We start from the raw sequence: 21,920 nt of genomic DNA on the forward strand, positions 1-21,920 counted from the left end.
TTTCTTTAGGTAAAAAAAAGAAAAAAGAACACATTTCAGAATCCAAAGTCTCACCGGGCTTTCCATTAACTACAATGTAACCTATTGTTTTTCTAAGTAATATTAGGGAACGCAGAAACAACCTCACATTGCTGTCTGCAAGAACATCCGGATGATGTACCTGCCAAGAAATGTTCCAACAATACCGTGTTGGTAACATGTTGCAGTCGTCAGAGAATAATGAACCGTTCTTGTCATTCCTCACTGAAGATTTGTGATGTACAAGAATGAGCCTTGGCGTTACCTCTTGGGATACACGGCTACTAAACAGCACCGAGACCTTGACTGTCTGCAAAACAAGACTGCAGCTGTGAGAGTCGTGATGGGAGTGGCGGCTCTTTGAAGGGAATCAGATCTCATGTCTACGCTCCTTTCTGGGAACCGGACTCGGATCACTGTTTTTCCCCTGAGAGCAGATAAAATGTACACATTCATTAGGATAATCAACCCCATTGGTCTAGACAGGGAGGCTTGGTCTGTGTCCACAACAAACAAAGCTGCCTTTTATTTGCCTTTCCTTCTCTTGCGTCATCTGACTTTAATCTGCTTTCTTTAGGTAAAAAAAAAAAAAGAACACATTTCAGAATCCAAAGTCTCACCGGGCTTTCCATTAACTACAATGTAACCTATTGTTTTTCTAAGTATTATTAGAGAACGCAGAAACAACCTTCCTCGGGAGCTTGACACTATTGTGTTGTTCAGCAGCATTTTATTTACTCTCTTTCTCAGACATACACACACTTCAGGTCCACCCCCTGCCTCTACACAGAGCTCCTTCCTCTGTGAGCTGAAGCGGTTCCTGGGTGATGTCCTGCCTCAGGACCGCCCCGAGTCCCCTCGACTCCAGCTGGACTCCTCACCGTCCCTTCCTCCCCTCACACTAGGCTTATCCTCCAGCGACACCATGCTGGCAGGACTCATCAACTCCTCTTCCCCCACCATCTTCTCCTTCCCTAGCCAGTTCTCCATGTTTCAGGTGCATCGTGGAGAACTGGCTTTGTCTCCTACACTGCTGGAGGAGCTCAAGCAGAGGATGGAGCAGACTGGGATGCAGATAATGGAGGTAATACGGGAGGAGGAGGTGGGTCACAGAGCCACGGAGAGGCTGGGAAGGCTCAAAGAACTCAGTGCGTTTCCGAAGACGGGACCGGCAGCAGGTGATGTGTACAAGGAAACTCCTCCAGCAGTTGTTCGCATTATAAATCAGCCCATCTGACATCAATTTAGATTTCTATTCCCACTTTTTAACTGATACTTGTGTTACCTCTAGAACAGGAGAGAGCCAGTACCGTGCGTTTCTTCTGCTGAAGGCCCTGCAGACGGTGGCCCGCGTGTATGAGGTGCAGAGAGGACTGCGGGCCACCAGATCTGGCCCCATCACCTCATTAAGGGGCAACATATGTGGGCTGAAGAGCCTCACCGTGTCCCTAGAAAAACGCCTCGGGCTCCCAAACACTGTCAACATTAACAACTGCCACGGCTCTTGTGCTTTCCCAATGACTAACGCCAACATCCACACCGTCCTGCTCAACTCCCACATTGAGAGCGAGAGCGTGGACGAGCGGGCGCCATGTTGCGTGCCTGTGGCCTACGAAGCCCTGGAGGTGGTGGACTTGAACGAACACGGGACTTACCTCTCCATTAAACCAAACGTGGTGGCGAGGCAGTGCGGATGCCGCTAAAGCTGTTTTCTTCCTAGCGTGTAGTTGTGACACAAAAGATGTTTTTACATATTTAACTGACCATAGCGTATTTGACACTTTTAAGTGTCAAACACGTTAGGTGTTAAAAACGTATTCCAAAATAAGTGTTACAAATTCCAGTTATCATTGAAATATTGTTCTAAAATTGTTAATAACTTGATGACTGATTATAAGATTGTGTTACAATGTGGTGGTTAATGACATTTCTAAATTAGTGATACTAAAAGGTCCTGTTCTCTACAATACAACGACAAAAATGGATTAATAAATGTAACATTATTTTATTAAATGCAAAGTATATTGAATACTGTTTGTGTTCTTTATTCAGAAAGCTGCGAGCAGCGATGAACGGGCCCTCGCCCCTGCGGGCACGTCTGGGGAACACGCACGTCGGGGTACCCGCTGTCGTGGCACGTATATGTCTTCAGGCCTGGACTATTATGAAGTAGGTCCATTTGGGGGCAGATTTGACCAAGTACCGTCGAGTTACAACAGTTTGTCATTTAATGGCGAATCATGTAAATTCGCCGCCACGCCACGTCAACACCGTTTCATGAAAACGCACGATTTGAGGAACTTTTCATCATGAAGGTCTCAAGACTGTACTGACCAAGTTTGAAGTTGATCGGGATAAATCTGTAGGAGAAGTTCGTAAAAGTATGCATAAAATACATAAATGTGACCCGCTCTATCAAAATGAGTCGTAAGTCGCGGCAGCGCATTCTTGTAAAAACACGTTTTTTTATGAAAAAGTGTGTTCTGGGTTGTTTTGTTTTTTTATGCGTTTCTGAATAAATAAAGTCTCAGCTTTAATACAAAGTAAGAATCGATGTAAAATTCAAATGATGAGTCTAGTTTTGAAGCTCTTAAACATAACGTTGTCATAAAGTTTTTACCGGAAGTCTGCTGTATTGACTCGGCTCAATAGAGCTGGTTGACAGAGGAGATAACGGGCTTGACAAGATGAATTCACGTGAGGAAAACATTGCTCAATTTTTAAATTAAATTCCTGTTAGAGGTGCTACATCTGACGACAACTGGACCGACTTAAATTCAGATTATTTCACCGCACCGGGTGCGCTGAGTCGGGTCGGACGCCCTGCTAACGCTAGAGGCTAGGCTAGCTCTCAATCCGCTGATCAGGACGGAGAAAGTGAGTTGGAGGAAGGTGAGGAGGAAGATATTCCACTCATGGCTGAGCCGATGATGGCACGAAATGTCTCTGATTATAGTTATTAAATCAGGACAGTGTTATAGAGACTGAGATCGCCCGGCCGGGAGTACCAGTGTAGCTGCACACTGTAAAACAGCGCCGCTCTCTACACCGGAGGAGATGGAGAGAAGACGCGACCAGATGAAAGAAATGACTGATGGTAAGTTCTTATAGTTAAACTACACTATCCTTATTTTATCTGTTTGTTTTAAAGACTTTTAAATCACTATAGAGCAGGCTAAGAAGCATTAATAGCAGCTACTAATGTGTGTGTCAGTGTGTGTAGTCTATAGGTGTCTGTCTGTCTCATGTGTGTCTCTGAGGTGTCTGTCTGTCTCAGGTGTGTCTCTCAGGTGTCTGTCTGTCTGTCTGTCTCAGGTGTGTCTCTCAGGTGTCTGTCTGTCTGTCTGTCTCATGAGTGTCTGAGGTGTCTGTCTGTCTCAGGTGTTTCTCTCAGGTGCCTGTGTGTCTCATGAGTGTCTCTGAGGTGTCTGTCTGTCTCAGGTGTTTCTCTCAGGTGCCTGTGTGTCTCATGAGTGTCTCTGAGGTGTCTGTCTGTCTCATGTGTGTCTCTAAGGTGTCTGTCTCTCTCATGTGTGTCTCTCAGGTGTCTGTCTGTCTCATGTGTGTCTCTCAGGTGTCTGTGTGTCTCTGAGGTGTCTGTGTGTCTCATGTGTGTCTCTGAGGTGTCTGTGTGTCTCATGTGTGTCTCTGAGGTGTCTGTGTGTCTCATGTGTGTCTCTGAGGTGTCTGTCTGTCTCATGTGTGTCTCTCAGGTGTCTGTGTGTCTCTGAGGTGTCTGTGTGTCTCATGGGTGTCTCTGAGGTGTCTGTCTCCTAGAAACTATTATTATTAAAAGGGAAATGTTGTGAAGTGTTTAATTCATTGAAAGAAGCGTTGTATCTGAACATAATCCAGGCAGCTGTTACCTCCTCACCACACCAGGTTTTATGAAAACAATATACAAATGTCATTTCTAGGAGACAGGGACAGGGACAGACAGGGTTGCTGTGATCTCTCACAGCAACCCTGTCTGTCCCTGACCACAAAAGGTGAGGATATCATTTTAAATAGCAAAAGAAATAGCTCAACATATAGTAAAATGATATGTTGTATATTAATCTGATATCACATGGTGAATAGGCTATGTTTCTGAATATAGGGCTGTATTGATATGATAATGATCAGGCCTCATTCAACAATGATTCAACATGATTTAGCCAGCCTAAAATCTTTGAGATGACTTGATTTTTCACTTTATGCTTTTCACTTTATGTCATTTTGTAGATGAGAAACATCTGGATCTCCTTGAGAAGATCAGCTTCCATATGACCCTGTCAAAGGATATAGTGAGCTCCAGGAGAAGCCAGCAGAATGAGTACAGGCAACACATTTCATAGTCTTTCTATTATATCTATATTTCTATTATGTATTATTTTATATAATATTGTACATACATAATATGTACATAATATTTGTTCATATGCTATCCATTTTCTAGTATGGTTTTTTATTGTTTGGATATGGACTTGTAAGTTTGTGCATGTACCTGTGTGCACATGGCTCCATATTTAATATTTTTAATTATGTATTCTTCATATAATTATTATTATATTGAAATAAACATATATACTATATATTATATCATATGTACAGTATATTTTTTTATATTTTATAAATTTTATTCCATACATTTTGGATTCTTTTCTACATGGACTTCTAGCCCTATCTACTGTACTGCTTGTGGTCATACGCGTGCACGTGGCCACGTGCACATCACGTGCTCGTGACTATGTGCACATGTATGCATGAAGGTATGTGTAGGCTACATTATGAAATGTTGGGTGTCACTTTTGACCAAAACATATTGTGTTCATTTAGACTTGAGTCTTAATAAATGTGTTTTAATCAATGCAAAAAATGGCTGAAAATGAATTCTTATCTTTAATGCCCTTTTTCTCAAAAGTAATGTTTCATGACAGTCGAACTTTGAAAGAGCATATCTCATTGAATATTTGGCGTAGAAAGATAATCTTGGTATTGCCATAAAGCTAAGACTTTCCTCTTTACAGTCAGATAGATAACTCAAAAACACAGAATTCAAGATGGCCGACTTCCGGGTGGGCGGAGCTAATGAAACCCAACTATGAGCCAATATTGCCATTTAGATGTCCTCAGGCCTGAACTCTTATGAAGTATGTCAAATTGGGGGCAGATTTGACCAAGTACCGTCAAGTTACAACAGTTTGTCATTTAATGGCGAATCATGTAAATTCTCCGCCACGCCACGTCAACACCGTTTCATGAAAACTCACGATTTGAGGAACTTTTCATTATAAAGGTCTCAAGACTGTACTGACCAAATTTGAAGTTGATCGGGATAAATCTCTAGGAGGAGTTCGTAACAGTATGCATAAAATACATAAATTACATGAAAAACACAAATTTCAAGATGGCCGACTTCCGGGTGGGCGGAGCTAATAAAACCCAATGAGGAATTTGTTTGAAATAATGAGTGGGATATGCATACAAAATATCATGAATATAGGAACAATTTTGACCAAACTACGGCCTTCCACGCGTTAGGGGGCGCTAGAGAGCCCGCTAAACACACTGAACCTAATGCCTGTACATTTACATAAAGTTCACAGGTGTCCATCATATTGCCAACTTTCATGAGTTTTCGAGTACCTCAAGGTATGTTCAAAATCTAAAAGACATAAGGGGGCGCTAGAGAGCCAACATGCCACGCCCAAGCAAAATTTCACCACTAAAATAAAGTAATTACTAGTTTGGATGTGCGTGTAAAGTTTCATGAGTTTTTGTCCATCCTAAAGTTCTCAAACATGTGTTCGTAAATTTTAAAATCACGCAGGAAGTCCAACATGGCTGACTTCCTGTTGGCCAAAAAAATCTCCAAAATATTTAATCCAGGTATGAGGATGTGAGCAATGACATACTTGAATTTCATGAAGATCGAAGAAACTTTCTCTGAAAAACTGCCTGACACCGTTGGGGTCCTGGCACTTTCGTGCTCGGGCCCTAATAATCTTTAGAAAAACAATAGGTTTCCTCGCACGAAAATTTGTGCTCGGGCCCTAATAATAATAATACTTAGAAAAACAATAGGTTTCCTCGCACGAAAATTCGTGCCAGGACGCCGTTGGGTCCTGGCACTTCCGTGCTCGGGTCCTAATTAAAGCTGCAAGCAGCGATGAACGGGCCCTCGCCCTTATGGGCACGTCTGGGGAACACGCACGTCGGGGTACCCGCTGTCGTGCATTCCCGTGAAAGTTGGAAACTGCACGCAACAGTTAGAGTGAATTTTTGGCTTGGAGCATGTGGCGCTGGAAATGAACTGTGAGAACATGTGGGGCGTCCTTTAAAGCACTTCTATGAGGGTGGCTGGCAGTATACAACCATTTCCTGTTGTCAGTAGGTGGCGCTATGACTTTCACTCAAAATACCACGTATATGTCTTCAGGCCTGGACTCTTATAAAACATGTCAAATTTGGGGAAGATTGGACAACGTATAGTCAATTTACAACAATTTCCTGTTTCCTGTAGGGGGCGCTATGACTTTCACTCAAAATGGCACATATATGTCTTCAGGCTGGGACTCTTATCCAGCTTGTGAAATTTGGGGCAGATCGGACTATGTAAAGTCAAGTTACAACAGCATCCTGTGTCATGGCGAAACATCAAAATTCGCCGCGCCGCCACAAGAACGCCGTTTCACGAAAAAACAAAAGCTTCGCAATTTAGTATCATGAAGGTCTTGAGATTCTGCTGCCCAACTTTGAGATGGATCGCTTGTATCCTCTAGGAGGAGTATCGCAAAGTTTCATACCTAAAAAGTGACAAAATGGCGTCTTCGCACATGACGTATGATATCACCGTTCGAGTGATCAAAAATTCCTTCGCAATTTAGCATCACAGTAGTGGGAGGGTTATACCACCCAAATTTGACGCGGATCCGATAAACTCTCTAGGAGGAGTTCGTAAAAGTATGCATAAAATACATGAAAAACGCACAAAATCCAATATGGCCGACTTCCGGGTGGGCGGAGCTAATGAAACCCGATGAGGAATATGTCTGAAATAATGAGCAGGATGTACCTACCAAATTTCATGAATATAGGATCAACTTTGACCAAACTACGGCCTTCCACGCGTTAGGGGGCGCTATAGAGCCGGCTAAACATGCTGAACCCAATAACTGTACATTTACATAAAGTTCACAGGTGTCCATCATTTTGCCAAGTTTCATGAGTTTTCGAGTACCTCAAGGTATGTTCCATATCTAAAAGACATAAGGGGGCGCTAGAGAGCCAACATGCCACGCCCAAGCAAAATTTCACCACTAAATCAAAGTAATTATGAGTTTGGATGTTCGTGTAAAGTTTCATGAGTTTTTGTGCATTCTAAAGTCTTCAAACATATGTTCGTAAATTTTAAAATCACGCAGGAAATCCAAGTTGGCTGACTTCCTGTTGGCCGAAAAAATCTCAAAAATATTTAATCCAGGTATGAGGGTGTGAGTTATGACATACTTGAATTTCGTGAAGATCGAAGAAACTTCCTCTGAAAAACTGCCTACATTAGGGGGCGCTATCTCGCCCCCTGGAGACACCCGAGCCGGGTCACTACAGAACATTGAATTTCGCGCCACTTCTGACGCATATTCCACTTATGGTGAGTTTTTGGGGATGGGAAAGGTCCCAAAAACGCGATCTCCCGGCAGAAAAATAATAATAATCCTTAGAAAAACAATAGGTTTCCTTGCACTTTCGTGCCAGGACACCTTTGGGGTCCTGGCACTTTCGTGCTCGGGCCCTAATAATAATAATAATATTCAGTACTTTTAGTTAAGTACTTAACTTAAAAGTTAAAAGTTAAAATGGTTTAGACATGGATTTATTTCATCATTGTAATAATATGCAGTTAAGATAATCACTAGCAAATGTACTTTTTTTACGAGTCATGTTCTCTTGGGGAATCAGGATCCATGCTTGGACCGGGCGCAGCCATTTTTATTACGTCATCCGATGCGTTGACGGACGTTACATAAATTGACGTATTTACGTAATCGATTACGCCGATGAATCGCCCCAGCCCTAGCATCTAGTATGTACTCAACCGGCTCTATAACACCAAAATGAGAGGTATAATACTGTGTACGTTTATATGCAGAAGCAAGAGGGCCATCCTTTGCAATAGCTATGCCCAATGGATGATATTTGCATCAGGGATGGGTATTTCAATCAAAAATACTATTCGTTCTTCGCTGGGTTTTATTTGAATATTTTTCGAAAGATTTGCATGTCCACATGGTCGCGATGAAGACAGGTGCACAGTCTGTTTACAATAAGTCCTGCCGTGGAAAAAAACCCTCTCTGAGGGCACAGACGTTGCAGGCACACACAAGTATGCCCTTGCTAATCTAGCCATTCGGGGATATTTGTTTTCGTTGGTTTTCCACCAGTCCACGGGACCGATGTGGAAGGCTGGGAACTTATCATGGCAGTACTGGTTAAGTTCAGTAGCTTTGTCCGTTGTTTCCACGTTGTAATCCTCACCAAACAGGGCTGCGATGGCGGAGACAGCATCTTTTCGTGTTTTTTTGGCCGACAGCTCAGTTTCGTCTGATTTAACTGCAACTATTTCTTCCACGCCGTCGAAGCTGCTTGAGAGAAGATCGGATACATTTGTCTGCACAGCCAGTTTAACTTCAGTAGTTGTGAACCTCAGGTGTTTGTGCCTCGGATCCAGGAAGGATGCGATGTATGCAACCTTGTGAGCACTGCTGACTTCGGCAGGTGCAAGCCGCCGCTCCAGTGAAACGGACGCGGTGCGCTTGAATTGAGACACTTTGGATGACTCTCCCGGTGTTTCTTTGAGGTGTTTTGACAGAAGAGTTGCTGTAACCGGGTAAACCATGGATATAGACAACCCAGATTCTCCACATTGCGCAGTAGTAGCACATTTCAGTGACTGAAGCACATAACGCTCCTCCATAACGATCCAGATTTCATCAGTCAAGTCGAGGTTTTAAGTTTTCAGCAGTGTGCCGCTCTGGCATGGCTTTGGTCTGCAGAACAGCACTCTGTATTTCCCAGTTGTGTATGTAATGGCAGGTGACCATTACATATGATTCCGTTGTGAGTGCTGTACATGAATCTGTGGTCAGAGATACTTTTTCAACACTCGTTAACTGGGTGAGCAGCTCACTTGCATTATCACCATATAGTTTCGCGAGTTTAGCGGTAATGGATTTTCTGGATGGGACCGTGAACTCGGGCTCAACAAATGCCATCAAACTTCGAAAACCCTCGCCTTCGACAAAAGCCGATTAGAAGTATGTCTTTAGCTATCATCTTTGAGATGAGGGCCGTTGTCGGCTCTACACGTCTGCTAGCATCAAACTTGCTTCGTTTGGCCCAGGTCCGTGCCTTCCACCGGTTGCCTCACTCTCAAATGACTGCATAGTCGTTGTCGACCTATGATGATAGTGTTGCCTGACAGAGTTTGCACTTTACCTCATTTTAGTTTGTTTTGTTGAAGTAGTTCCACACAGAACTTTTCGACGGCTGAATTAGTCTGCGTGTTTGTTTTCCACGTCTGAGGAATGCATCCAGCCCGTCACACAGCGCTATACTGCCCTCATGCGAGAGAAGGCAGAACGGAATGTGCCACACACGTTTACGAATACATATAGGCCTAAATATAGACGATAGTCGCATACATTTTTCGATTAATTATTAATTAACGACTATTCGAATATTCGAAAATCATAACCCATCCCTAATTTGCATAGAACAGTGGCAAGCTCATCAACTACTGACTCTTCAACTTGGACTTCATGAATTCTAGGGATACATCAGAAACAGTAGCTCTTGTGACAGGCAAATATGCTGTATTTAATACGTATTGGAGTTCAGAAAGGACCTCATCAATAACTGCCATTGGAGTGTGAACAATATTTTCCAACTTCAGTAAAATGCAAGCTCCTCATAAAATCCTGTAGGTGTAATTCTGCAGCATCACCGGAACTTAGTGTTTCATATTCTTGATCAGTATCCGCAGACTCCGTTAGCCCTTCTGCTGAATTGTCTGACTGATGCAACTGACTGTTTGTACTTATGACATTTGGCATTAAAGTCTTTAAGTGAATGTTGGTGGTGTTTCCTGTTTTTGTGTGTTGAATGTACTGTAAATGTTAGCTTTAAATGTGCATCCTAGAAACACACGTGAAACCGTTTCATTATGTCTAAAATGTGCATTTATGTGTTGAAATGGAATGTAGATAACTCTACCGACTTTGGAGTTTGCTGTTTACCGTGTCTTTTGTAAATGTGATTTAATAGCTTACTCTGTGCATTAAACGTGCACAGGCATCCTGTGTATGGACATGGATAGCGATAACTGCCCCTAAAATGCCCACGAGTGTGTCTAAAATGTTTCAGTAACAAATACCTGTTCGCTACTTCCAAATTGTATTCTTTGATTCTCCACATATATAATCCTGAAAAGAAGAATTGAAGAGAATTAGCACATATCACTTTGAAAAAATAACAATGATACAGCTCAGTTTGCACCCACATTGAGCAAGTAGCCTGGGCTATTACTTACGTAGCCCGTAGTGCTATATGCATTAGTGACTCTCTTCAATAACTCCCGCTCCTCGTCTCACACACACACCCCCGAATTAGCAGGAAGCTGGCTAGCCAGCTAAAACAGCAAACTCTGCCTTGTTTAAAGTTATCATGACTGTTGCACATCAGTTGGTTAATATTCAAATGCACATTATTTAACAATGAGGCACATTATAAACTGTTAAAAAAAGCGAATACTTACCAATGAACGGATCTCCACTGTCTCGGTGCAGCCAGCGGCGGGAAAAGGGCAGAGACTGTGAGAGCGCTGCAGTGAGGTCGTGACGGTGGGCAGTCCCAAATGAAACACATTCATTTTGTGTTCATGAACGTCATAAGTTAAAGTATTAATACATTTTTTGTTACATCAGTGAAATATATATGTATAGTTTTTAAATAGATATAGTTAAATAAAGCAAATAGTAATAAAATGTGTTACCTCTGAGAAGGGTTTGAATAATTTTTTTGAGTGTACATATTCTCAACCGAGGAATTCATTGTAAATTGTGTGGAACATTGCTGATGACTGACATGATGTTATTTGATCTCTGTGATCATTTTATCCCTCGGGCCGAACCGGACCGAGAAACCGGGCGGTGACGTACATGGGAGTTTGATTTTTTAGATTTTTATTCTGTAAATCTTTTAATTGAATTTATTGAAGGGATAGGATAGCTAATACAAATCTGGAAAGAACTTTGTGCTTAAATTTGACAAGAGTTATATATTATTATTATGATTACTACACTATTTGCCTAGGTTACTTATCTCTACTTTCTTATGTAAATTAAAAAACTAAGCAGTAAAAAAATGGCTTATGAGATTTCCTAAAAACAATCACTGCAGCCTCAGGGTAGGAATAAACCTTGTGTTTGTAATGTGTCACTAGAAGCCTGTGTGTTAACGGTCCGTTGCCCACACCATGATCCAGAGCAGCACGTCGGGCCGCCGCACGTCTCCGTAGCTCCTCTGTGGGTCCAGCCCGGACAGCTGACGGCGAGGCCCGAGCAGCGAGCCCCGAGCGGAGGGTCCGACTCCCGCCGCTGCCACGCGCCCCAGGCAGCCCCAACCCTCCCCCTAGGCAGGACTACAGTGGTGTGCAGCAGTCAGACATACTGTACACCTGGACTGGATCCCGGTATGGGCGACAGACTTCTGCACCCAGTTCTTAAGGCCTGCTACAACAAGCTAACTGTTGCATTAATTTGAGTCTTAATTTCATTAAGACTCAAATTAATGCAACAAATGAATTATTTCTTGAACAGACAACTGGCCTCAGTGTGAATGAAAACAATACTACATATCTTCCCTTCCTGTTACTGCCAAACTTGTCCTGATAATCAGCCGCATTCTCCCAAATGGCCTGCAGCACTATTCACTGACGGCACTTTTATATTCTAGGAGTTTTTGTTGTTTTGTTGACTTGTAGCGTTTTTCTGTTTCTTCAGCTCTTGTGGAGCGTTTGCACTAACTGGCTGCTGTTTTCCTCTCTCCCGTCATTCTCTTCTGTTTATTTCTGTCTTTGTCTCTTCTTCTCTCCTCTCCACTCCCCCCTTCTCTCTCTCTCTCTCTCTCTCTTCCTACCTACAGAACAGGCTCTAGCTGTTTGGACAAGTGCATGAGAGGATTCAGCCCTCAGAAAATGAGATTTGTAGGGCAATGCCAGCTTTTTTCCGTATGTGTGTGCGTGCAAGTCTCCGTGCTGTTAGCTAGACAACAGAGAGAGGAGAGGTGACCTCTGGGAAATGAGCCTCTGTCAGGGCAGGTTGGCCAATTTGCTCAGGAAAGAACTGTGTGTGTGTGTGTGTGTGTGTGTGGTGTGTGTGTGTGTGTGTGCGTGCGTGCGTGCGTGCGTGCTTGTCTGTGTATGAGAGAGCAAAAAAGCAATAAACAATAAAGGAAAACAGTGGAAGGGATGAGGAAAGAGAATAGGGAAGTGTAAATGAAAGAGAAAGAGAGGCGAAAAGAAGTGAGGGTGCTGTCAGTCTGACCTCAGGATCTGAGAGGAGAAAAGAGGAGAGGAGGTGTCATCATTCTGAGTGTCACATGGGGCTTTCGGCGAGATGGGGAGAAAAGATAAGGGGAATGGCGAGGATGAGGCGGGGGGAGTCCGTCTTTTATTCTTCAACACCCACCCCCCTACATTGAATGAATACTTCAACGTTTCATAGATAGACTGAAAGAAGCAGACGTAGTGAAGTAGCCTCGAGTTTGGCATTTTGTTGTAGCCATCTTGGTTTTCGCCCGTCGCTGTGTTCGCTGCATTTTGGGTCTACTCTTGCCAGTTTATAACAGTTGATTTGTAATTTATAAAAGGAAATTGCGCACTGACTGGCGTACGCAGGGTTTTATAAATCAGAATATGTTTTTGCAATACGTACATTTCCTCATTTGTACATACGGCAACATTTAGTGTGGATTCTACGCACTGTTTTTATAAATGAGGCCCCTGGTCGGTGCTGGTAGCAGGAGAGGGAGGCGCTCCTCTCGCACACCTCCTACCCATGTGAAGCGTGGCGACCGGAAGACGAAGATTACCGAAGGATGAAAATAATAATGAAGTTATTCCTTCATTCTTGAAACTTCACTCAGAAACTGCATGTGACCTCACTAAGTGGTGAGATGCTTAAGACAAGGTCTCTGTTATGATATCACCTCCCAGCCTAGTTTTCCCCAGTGTTTCCTTTTGTTTGCCCCCCGCCCTTTTGTCTCCAGTGTGTTTTCCTTGTCTGTCTGTCTCCTGTACGTCTGTGGACAGGTGGGCGTGGTCTCTCCTCTCCTCCTCCGGAGCAGTTGCTGCTGGTGCACCTGATTCCAATCAGCCTATCAATCTACAACCCTGCCGTATATCATCTCCGGTTTTCCTCCCAGATGTCGCCATATCGTTCCGTCACCCTCCGTGGTTGTTTAACGTCTTCAAGCCTACTTACTGTACCTCGTGTACCCTTTTTAGCCTTGACTTTGCTTGCTTTTTGGATCCTGTTTAACGCTGCTCTTCTCTGTTCAGGTCTGCCTACCTGCCAGCTGCCTCCGCTCCATTCCCTCTGCTACTTACCTGCCTGCTCACTCTCCGACGCCATTCTCCCTTCCGCCCTGGAACACAATTCAATTCACCTTACCTTCGTGTGGATTTCTGGAGCCCTCTTCCTCATGCCCCGTCTGCCGTTAGGCCTATTTGCAGGTTTCCATAAATTAATATAGTACAGGCTTTTGATTTGGTAAACACTGTAGTCATAGCAGAAACCCCACATATGCTATAAACAGAATAGACTGGGTGTCACGGTCTGGCGCTGTGCCAGAGGACATATGACTTTTTCCTTTCTGTTTAGATCTTATGTTCCTCCTTTGTTCTGTAGTAGTGATTTGGGTTTCTTGGATTTGGGTTTTTTGTTATATTGTCAGCATTGTAGTGTTTCCTGTTTTATTTGAAATTCACCTGTTGTGTCATGTCTAGTTTTATTCCCTGTCATGGTCCTGGGTTTTTGTCATAGTTTGTTTCCCGTTTTATTTTGAAATTCACTCCTCCTGTGTCTTGTCTGGTTTTACTTCCTGCCTTTGTTTGTTTTCCCGCCTTTTTGTGATTGTCTGCCCCGCCCTGATTAGTTCCACCTGTGTGTAATCATCTTGCCCTCCTTGTGTATTTAAGCCTGTGGCTGTTTTCGAAACCGCATACTATACTAGTAGTACGTACTGATTTGGCCAAAATGTAGTATGTAGTATGCAGTATGCGAACAAAAGCAAAATCTCCAGTATGCCAGAAATACCCGGATGACGTACTGATTTGGAAAAATTCTCCAGTATGCATCAGACCAGTCTACCTCGCCTACTGTATCCCACAATGCAATGCGCTGCGACGGTCACTTTTTGGAAAATTTTTTAATGGCGGAAATGACGGACGTCAACATCCCGGTGACAGCGGTGGACAGGGAGGAATATAAATGTAAAAATAGCATATTATTTTTAATATAATATAAATGTAAAAATAGCATATTATTTTTCTAATTTAATGTAAGGACAGCAATTCATAAGTGCTACTGTCTATCTGTAACGAACGTAATCTGTCCTACAAACGTTAACTTTACCCATAGCAAAGCCGTAACTTTTAAGTTAAACCTACAAAGTTTAATATCACGGAGACAGCAACGTTAATCTTAGCGAGCTGTCAATAAGAAAACAACACAACATACATATCTTAAATCTATCGTACTGATATTTTTGTTAATAGGGACAGAGCAGGACACGGAGGCCCTTATTCTTTGGCGGACTTCAAACGAAGCCCTCTTCAGTGGGCGGCGGAATGCTGCCCTAAAAGGATTTGAGTAAGTCAAGTGATTATTAGCTTTTTAATAGATAACTTTGCTTGCCTTGTAGGTAGCGACCGTTAGATATTTAAATTGTTGTATTTTCACGTAAACATCTACCTTTTAATTGCTGTTTTTTGACAGAGAGTTTGTCAGGGTGCAGTCTTTGGTGGGCAAAATAGAGCCCACCAAAGTTAAAAGGAAGTGGGAAAACCTGAAACAAAAGTACAAGGTAAGTTTGTATCCTAAATTGACCATTTAACCTCATAAGTTCTGTTTGACCTCCTAAAATGGCATTGTTTTTCTGCTGTGAGCTACACAATCCATGAGAGCAACATATGCAGTTGTCATGCCTTGAATGCGTGTGTGTGTGTGTGTGTGTTGTACAGGAATTGAAGGCCCCTAAAACAGGCATAAGCACAGAGGGAGGAGAGGCCACTGCCGCATCCTGGAAGTGGTACTCACTGATGGATGAGGCGATGGGCCGGAGGCCAAGCATTACGCCCCCGGTGACCATCGACTCATCCAGCCAGGATGTGGTGGTGGTCTCTCCTCCCTCACCCAGGGAACCCCAGACACAGGGAGAAACCCCCTCAAAGAGAAGGAGGGAGCCAGAGTGGGTCCAGATTTTGAAGCAGGTCACTGAAAGGGATGAAGAAAGAGAGAAGATGTGTCTGGAGAAAGAGGAGAGAAGGGAGAGAGAGGCACTGGAGAGAGAGGAGAGGAAGGAGAGAGAGGCACTGGAGAGAGAGGAGAGGAAGGAGAGAGAGGCACTGGAGAGAGAGGAGAGGAAGGACAGGGAGCAGCTGGAGAGAGAAGAGAAAAGGGAGAAAGAGCGGCTGGACAGAGAGGAGAAGAGAGAGAGAGAATGGAGAGAGTGGTTGGTGAAGAGAGAGAATGAAAATGCAGAAAGGGAGGAGAGGAGACAGAGAGATTTGCTCTCCCTTGTTGAGACAATGTTCAAAAATAAATAAATATATAGATGGATTTTGGTATCCGCTCTTTCATTTACAGTGATAATGTTGTTTGTTCTAGTGTCACATAAAAATCATCTACTTTATTCACATACATCTATTCATTCATTCTATCTACATTCATACATCTATTTTACTTATAATTTTGACAAGTAATTATATTGTATTGTATTGTATATTGTATATTAATGTTATCCCCGAAAACATTAATATTACAATTTAACATTAATAATGCTAATAATGATGGTGTATTTTGTATCACAATGAGGGAGGATGAGCCACATCATCATAGCCATCATAGAAATTATGAATTTGAGACAACATACATAATGCTTTTCATATCATACCAAGACAACCAGTCAACTAGTCCAGCATTGCAATAACTTCACCCGTGTGTTATAAAATTGTAAAACAAGTACTGGTACAATAGAAATAGAGTATACAGCCATGCTTCAAGGACTTCTAATTTAGTGTATAATCTTAAATTGTCCTTATCGTGAATGAATACAACAAAAGGTTAAATGTGACATATATCTGATTTATTGCATAAAGGAGGGAGAGAGAGAGAGAGAGAGAGAGAGACGGGGGGAGAGAGAGGGGTGGGGGGGTGGGGAGGGATGTACAGCAACCACAATGATACTAAACTTACTAAAATTACTAACTACTAATAAGAACAAGAACAATTATTGCAGGAAATATGTACAAAATAAATATGTATGTTTGTTACTGCTGCATTCAGTAGTCATGCTCCTGCAGTGCAGGGATGGCAGCACCAGGAGCAGAAACCTCTGCTGCCAGTCTGCTCCTCAAATGTTCGCCCGGCAATATGTGGTCCTCACGCTGGTTTGGCTGGTCCTCCACCTCGTCCTCACCATGGACAGCCCCCTCCTCCTCCTCCTCATCCACATCTGGCTCCACCAAATCCCCATTTGTCATTGAGAGGTTGTGGAGGAAGGCACACGTGGACACCACCTCTGGCACAAATGTGGACTTCACCTACAGGAAAAGAGAGGTTGTATGTAACTATAATGTCAATTAAACTGAAATTATTTTTTTTTATTTTTCCTGACCTGCTGCTCAGCAGTCAGCCAGTGTATCGACTTACATTTACACATATCTTATGTTCTCCTTTACCTCAAGAGCCTTGAGGAAGATGCTGCGCCACCGGGTCTTCATCATTCCGATAGCCCTCTCCACCACACATCTGGCCTTGGAATGATGCCGGTTATACCGCCCCTGGACTGGGCCCCGCACCGGCTCCCTGTATGGGGTCATGAGGCTGATGGGTGCCGCCAGGCATGGATATCCTCCATCTCCAATGAGGCACCAGCCAGGAGGCGGGTAGAGCTCCTCTACATAAATGGAGCTCCAACGCAGGACCCGAGCATCATGGACCGAACCAGGTAGTCCTGTAACCGGTCATTGTGAAAAAAAGGAAAGGGGTAACGGCTTTTAAAAAAGACCTCTAAAGACACATTGAAGAATATATTGTGTAAAAAATGCCTGATACATAAACACTTTTACTTATGATTAGGAAATATCTTTGGAAGTAACAATACAATTAACAATGAAAAGTAACCACAAATCCCAATTAAATGTAATCTGGGGGTCACAGTTTCACTTAAAAATACTATTGAAATCTTAAGACTCAAAGCAATATTGTATCAACCTGTTGATACAATGCTCATTCCAATCCATACCTGTGAAAGTATTTAGGAAGTGACCTTTGTGGTCACAGATCACCTGCAGCTGGATGGAGTGGAAAAGCTTCCTGTTAAAAATTTAAAAAACTAGAAAAATGTAGTCACTTGACAGTTGACATTGATATGAGATTAAAGCAGGCCATTATATCTTTGTGTGAAGTGGCAATTTGTATGCAAGGTACCTATTCAGGTAGTCTTCCTTATTTGCTGCAGGTGGCTTAATTCTTATGTGGGTCCCATCAATGCTGCCGGCCACTCTACGGAAGGCATGGGAGCCAGCCAGCTGGGCAAAGCCTTCCCCGATCCCCTCCAGCTCATCTGCGGCAGGGAAATGGACCACCTTTTTAAAGATGGCCATGATGCTGCCCGCGACCCGATGGACAACATCATGGACCGTGGTGATGGGGACGTCAAAGGCCTCGGACACCACACGATACGAAGTGGCACTGGCCAGCCAATATAAATAAAGGCCAACCTCCAGGTCTTTCCCCCAGCCATGGTCCTTGGCGTACCCCAGACACTCCACCAAGGCATTTATGGTCTGCCTTGAAAGCCGAAAGTCTTTTTTTAAATCTCCCTCTCCCAGGTAGAGGCGGACTACAGGGGTGTGGGCATTCAACCGTAAATACTGCCCTCGAAGCGCACCCTGTAGGAGTAGAGTAGGAGGAGAAGATGATATTTTTAGACAATTCTAAGTTTTTATTGTTTGTGTGTACTGAAAATCTGTCTATATATAGTTATATAAAAATGTAAATAAAATGAATATAATGATTTTTCGATTCTCTACTATAACAGTTAATTTTTTCCCACAGAGTTCACTTGTTTTAAAGAATAAACAGTTTTCTAATAAACATGTTTGTCAGAGAATATTATTTATTGACTTATCTGAATAGTACCTATGTTAGGTTAAGAGCCCAAGTCCTTTACCTAACCGTAGCTAATTTGCAAATTTCCCCACTGTGGGACTAAAAGGAATATCTTATCTTAACCCTTAAAGAAAGCTTGATATGTACTTACATGGGATTCATATTGGCAGATAATGGCCAACATACTTCTCCTGGTGGCGTCCCTCCTTCGTCGCCTTCGTGCCACATTATTGTCATTAACAACAATAACATATGACATTTTAATATTCTATCTACAACAATATCTATTTAATATTCTATCTATATCTATTTAATATTCTATCTATATTCTATTCAATATTCTATCTAAATTGTTTATATCTATCTATATTCTATCTAAATCTGTTTATATCTATCTAAATCTATCTATATTCTATTCAATATTCTATTTATAGCTAACCTTTCTTTCTTTCGATCTTTCTTTCTTGGCAGTAGGGGGTGGAGGTTTTCTATTCTTCGTGCTCGCGGGCTTCCGCTTTCCAAAACCGGAAGCCCGCGAAACTCGGCCTCGCGTACTACAAAATAAACCGATTTACGTTCCATACTGCATACTACTGAGGATGCGCAGTATGCAGTATGCGCAGTATGCAGTATGCAGTATGCAGTATGCAGTATCCGGTTTCGAAAACAGCCTGTGTCTTTGTCAGTCCGTCATCGCTCCTTCCTTATTCTGCCTTGTGTGCTTCATCTCCTATGCTAACCCTGCTATCCTGCCTGTGTTCCTTGTGTTGGTTAAGACTTTAGTTTTTTGGTGTTTTGTTCCTTTGTACATTGTTTCCCCTACCTGCATTCTTGGTTTTTGTTGCCTGTTGGTTTTTGTTTGGAGACCTCAGCTTCATTATTAAAGCTCACTTTTATTTACATTTTTCTTTCTGCCTGGTCACTCTGTGTTTGGGTTCTCTCTCTCTCTCTCTCTCTCTCTCTCTCTCTCTCTCTCTCTCTCTCTCTCTCTCTCTCTCTCTCTCTCTCACTCACCACATGGCTTCTTCTTGGGTACAACTCTTCACAGCGGCTAATCATCAAGGATGGATGACACTACATATCGTATGTAGGCTATACATAGTTATTTCTGACTATAGCCAGCTTTGAGCGTTGTACAAGAGTGACTTTTAAGATTGAAGTTGTTGTTTTTTACCGTCATGGTAGTCTGTGTAAAAGGGTCCATTTCTCCTCTCCCTCCTTCTGTTACCATCCCCCACACACCTGAGAGTTTGTCACTATCCCCTCCAACAACAAGTCCCCTTCCATGCCAAAGCAAAGCTCCTTCACTAAATGTTAAAGGAGGATGGAACACGACAATATTTTAAATGGTGGCTGTTATATGAAAATATTTGTTATTAATCCCATTTCAACATGTCTTTAAATCTATTAGAAAAATGGAAACAGTGATTACATTCAAGTTTTTAGTTCAAGCCTTCATAACAAGTTTAACTGTGTGATTTATTAATGACTCTGCAATGTTGTCATTTCAACACTAAAACAGTCTTGGTGACTTGACTTTAATCACTACTCTTGTGTGAGTAGTTAGTTAGGGTTTAGGAGCCCTACACCATTCTGTCCTGCCAGGAAACTGCCCTCAGGGGAGATGAAAAATGTGCTCAGTTTCTCACGTACATCATATGCATCTCTGCTTCCGCGGTTTCCAACCATGTTTGGAGCTTGTGGAAGTGCGTCCCATGTGTCTTCGGCGTCATCCAGCCACCTTTGGTTTTGGGATGGGGTTATCAGGTAGTTATGCAGGATGCACGTCGCCATGACCACAGAGCCAACATTTCCTGGCTTCATGTTGATCTTCGTGTGGAGCACCCTCCATCTAGCTGACAGGATGCCGAAGGCACACTCAACCACCATCCTAGCCCAGGAAAGTCTGATTAAAATTCTGCCTCCATCTTGGGATGTTGGTCCCAGGAAATGGCCTCATCAGGTAGGTCTTGAGTGGGAATGCAGCATCACCCACCGTGGCGAATGGCATCGGACCCTGTACACCTGACACCCTGGTAGAGGACTGTCTGCAGGCACAACTAAAATGTTTGGCCTCCATCCCTCTTCTGATTGCAGAGTTCAAGTCAACACCACCATCGCTTGACATTCCTTCGCTTGTCCCCCACCTGGACAAAAGTGAAGCGGTAGTCAGCATCCACCAGTGCAAGAAAAACAATGGATAATGTCTTCTTGTAGTTGAAGAACTGGCTTCCTGATTTTTTTTTTTTAGGTGCTACTATGGTCACATGTTTTCATCAATGGCATCTTTGCAGTTTGGGAAGTCCCACTTGGACCAGAACTTTGAGGCAATGGCTTTCCACATGTCCTTGTTTGGCCTCGGGATGTGAGTTGCTGTCATCTGAATCTCAATTGCCCTGCAGGTCTGTTACGTGTGGGCCTTAATGTGCCACAGGGCACACGGTTGTGGGCGTGGTTTTGTTTCTCTGTCTCCCCTCCCTTCTGACCTACTTGTTTCTTTCAGGAGGAGCGCACCTGAGAATGTGCGCTGATTGAGGGAGGGAAGAAAAGGGCCCTTGTACCTGCTGCGCCTGTATTCGACCGTTCTTTCAAACTATCTGTTGATGCGAGTGATGCGGGAACTGGCGCTGTTCTCCTTCATGATGGTGTGGAGCATCCGGTCTCGTATTTCTCAAAGAAATTCAATCAGCATCAACGGGTTTACTCCACCATTGAAAAAGAGGCACTTGGCGCCTGGGTTAGCGGCAGCGAGAGAGGGATAGAGTGGGTCTGCCGACCAATCAGCTTCCAGGATTTCCATTTTCTGTAGACAAATCATGTGGCGGCTTTCCATTTTCACTGCCGACGTCATCCATTTTCAATACCGACGTCATCCATTTTCACCGCGGATACAGCCAATCGGAGCTCTGGATTCCATTTTCAGGCAACGAATCGTGTGGCTGATCTCCGCCACGTCATCCATTTTTGAATAGCCAATCACAGCCGTCCCAGCGGACGCGATGCGGAGGAGGGACTTTTAAACTATTCACTGCCGTCGTCGCAGAAACGCCTATTCAGCTACAGACAGGTAAATGTCATTATTAACATTACGTAACAGTGATATTGGGTTCTCTTAGACAATACGGATTAAACGTGTTTTAGCTTTCTGGCGTTTTTTAATGTGGGCTGATTAAGAGTCGCTGTGAAATCAATGAATAGGTTTGTAATGTTACTCTGTCTAAGCTAGCCTGGCTTTAATTATGTTAGCTAGACTTGGTGAATAAGTTATCAATCACTTTATCATCTGTTCAGAGCTCTGATCATTATGCTGAGGCTACGTTACAGTTACAGTTACATAGCGGTAACGTTACTCCTACTGTATGAGCTCCTCAGCGTTGTTAAACTACCACAGTCCCTTCTTTTAGCTCAGACAGGTGAGATAACTGTGGTGTTATATTAATGATTATATGATCATAAACGTTATGT

General features: G+C 43.1%; 2 protein-coding genes and 1 pseudogene across 2 annotated transcripts; 2 read left to right on the plus strand and 1 right to left on the minus strand.

Annotated features, from left to right (window-relative positions):
- The first annotated feature begins 805 nt into the window (after nucleotides 1–805).
- On the plus strand, nucleotides 806–2,012 carry LOC141767045 (muellerian-inhibiting factor-like). Its single transcript, XM_074634297.1, has 2 exons — nucleotides 806–1,196; nucleotides 1,315–2,012. The coding sequence occupies exons 1-2, from the start codon at nucleotides 944–946 to the stop codon at nucleotides 1,719–1,721; spliced, it is 660 nt and encodes a 219-aa protein (XP_074490398.1). The 5' UTR covers nucleotides 806–943; the 3' UTR covers nucleotides 1,722–2,012.
- Nucleotides 2,013–14,267: 12,255 nt separating this feature from the next.
- On the plus strand, nucleotides 14,268–16,163 carry LOC141766847 (uncharacterized). Its single transcript, XM_074634027.1, has 5 exons — nucleotides 14,268–14,551; nucleotides 14,837–14,930; nucleotides 15,057–15,144; nucleotides 15,302–15,682; nucleotides 16,155–16,163. The coding sequence occupies exons 1-5, from the start codon at nucleotides 14,455–14,457 to the stop codon at nucleotides 16,161–16,163; spliced, it is 669 nt and encodes a 222-aa protein (XP_074490128.1). The 5' UTR covers nucleotides 14,268–14,454.
- Nucleotides 16,164–20,038: 3,875 nt separating this feature from the next.
- On the minus strand, nucleotides 20,039–20,835 carry LOC141766848 (uncharacterized; annotated as a pseudogene).
- Between the last annotated feature and the right edge of the window lie 1,085 nt (nucleotides 20,836–21,920).

The sequence above is a fragment of the Sebastes fasciatus genome, chromosome 4 (assembly GCF_043250625.1).
Source record: "Sebastes fasciatus isolate fSebFas1 chromosome 4, fSebFas1.pri, whole genome shotgun sequence".
Taxonomy (NCBI): Eukaryota; Metazoa; Chordata; class Actinopteri; order Perciformes; family Sebastidae; genus Sebastes; species Sebastes fasciatus.

Bases quoted from the DNA above. Each gene is read 5' to 3' on its own strand.
- LOC141766847 (XM_074634027.1), top strand. From the start codon at position 14,455: ATGCGCTGCGACGGTCACTTTTTGGAAAATTTTTTAATGGCGGAAATG. The intron at 14,931-15,056 runs GTAAGTCAAGTG...GTTTTTTGACAG, and splicing joins GCTGCCCTAAAAGGATTTGA to AGAGTTTGTCAGGGTGCAGT. The intron at 15,145-15,301 runs GTAAGTTTGTAT...TGTGTTGTACAG, and splicing joins ACCTGAAACAAAAGTACAAG to GAATTGAAGGCCCCTAAAAC.
- LOC141767045 (XM_074634297.1), top strand. From the start codon at position 944: ATGCTGGCAGGACTCATCAACTCCTCTTCCCCCACCATCTTCTCCTTC. The intron at 1,197-1,314 runs GTGATGTGTACA...CCTCTAGAACAG, and splicing joins GAAGACGGGACCGGCAGCAG to GAGAGAGCCAGTACCGTGCG.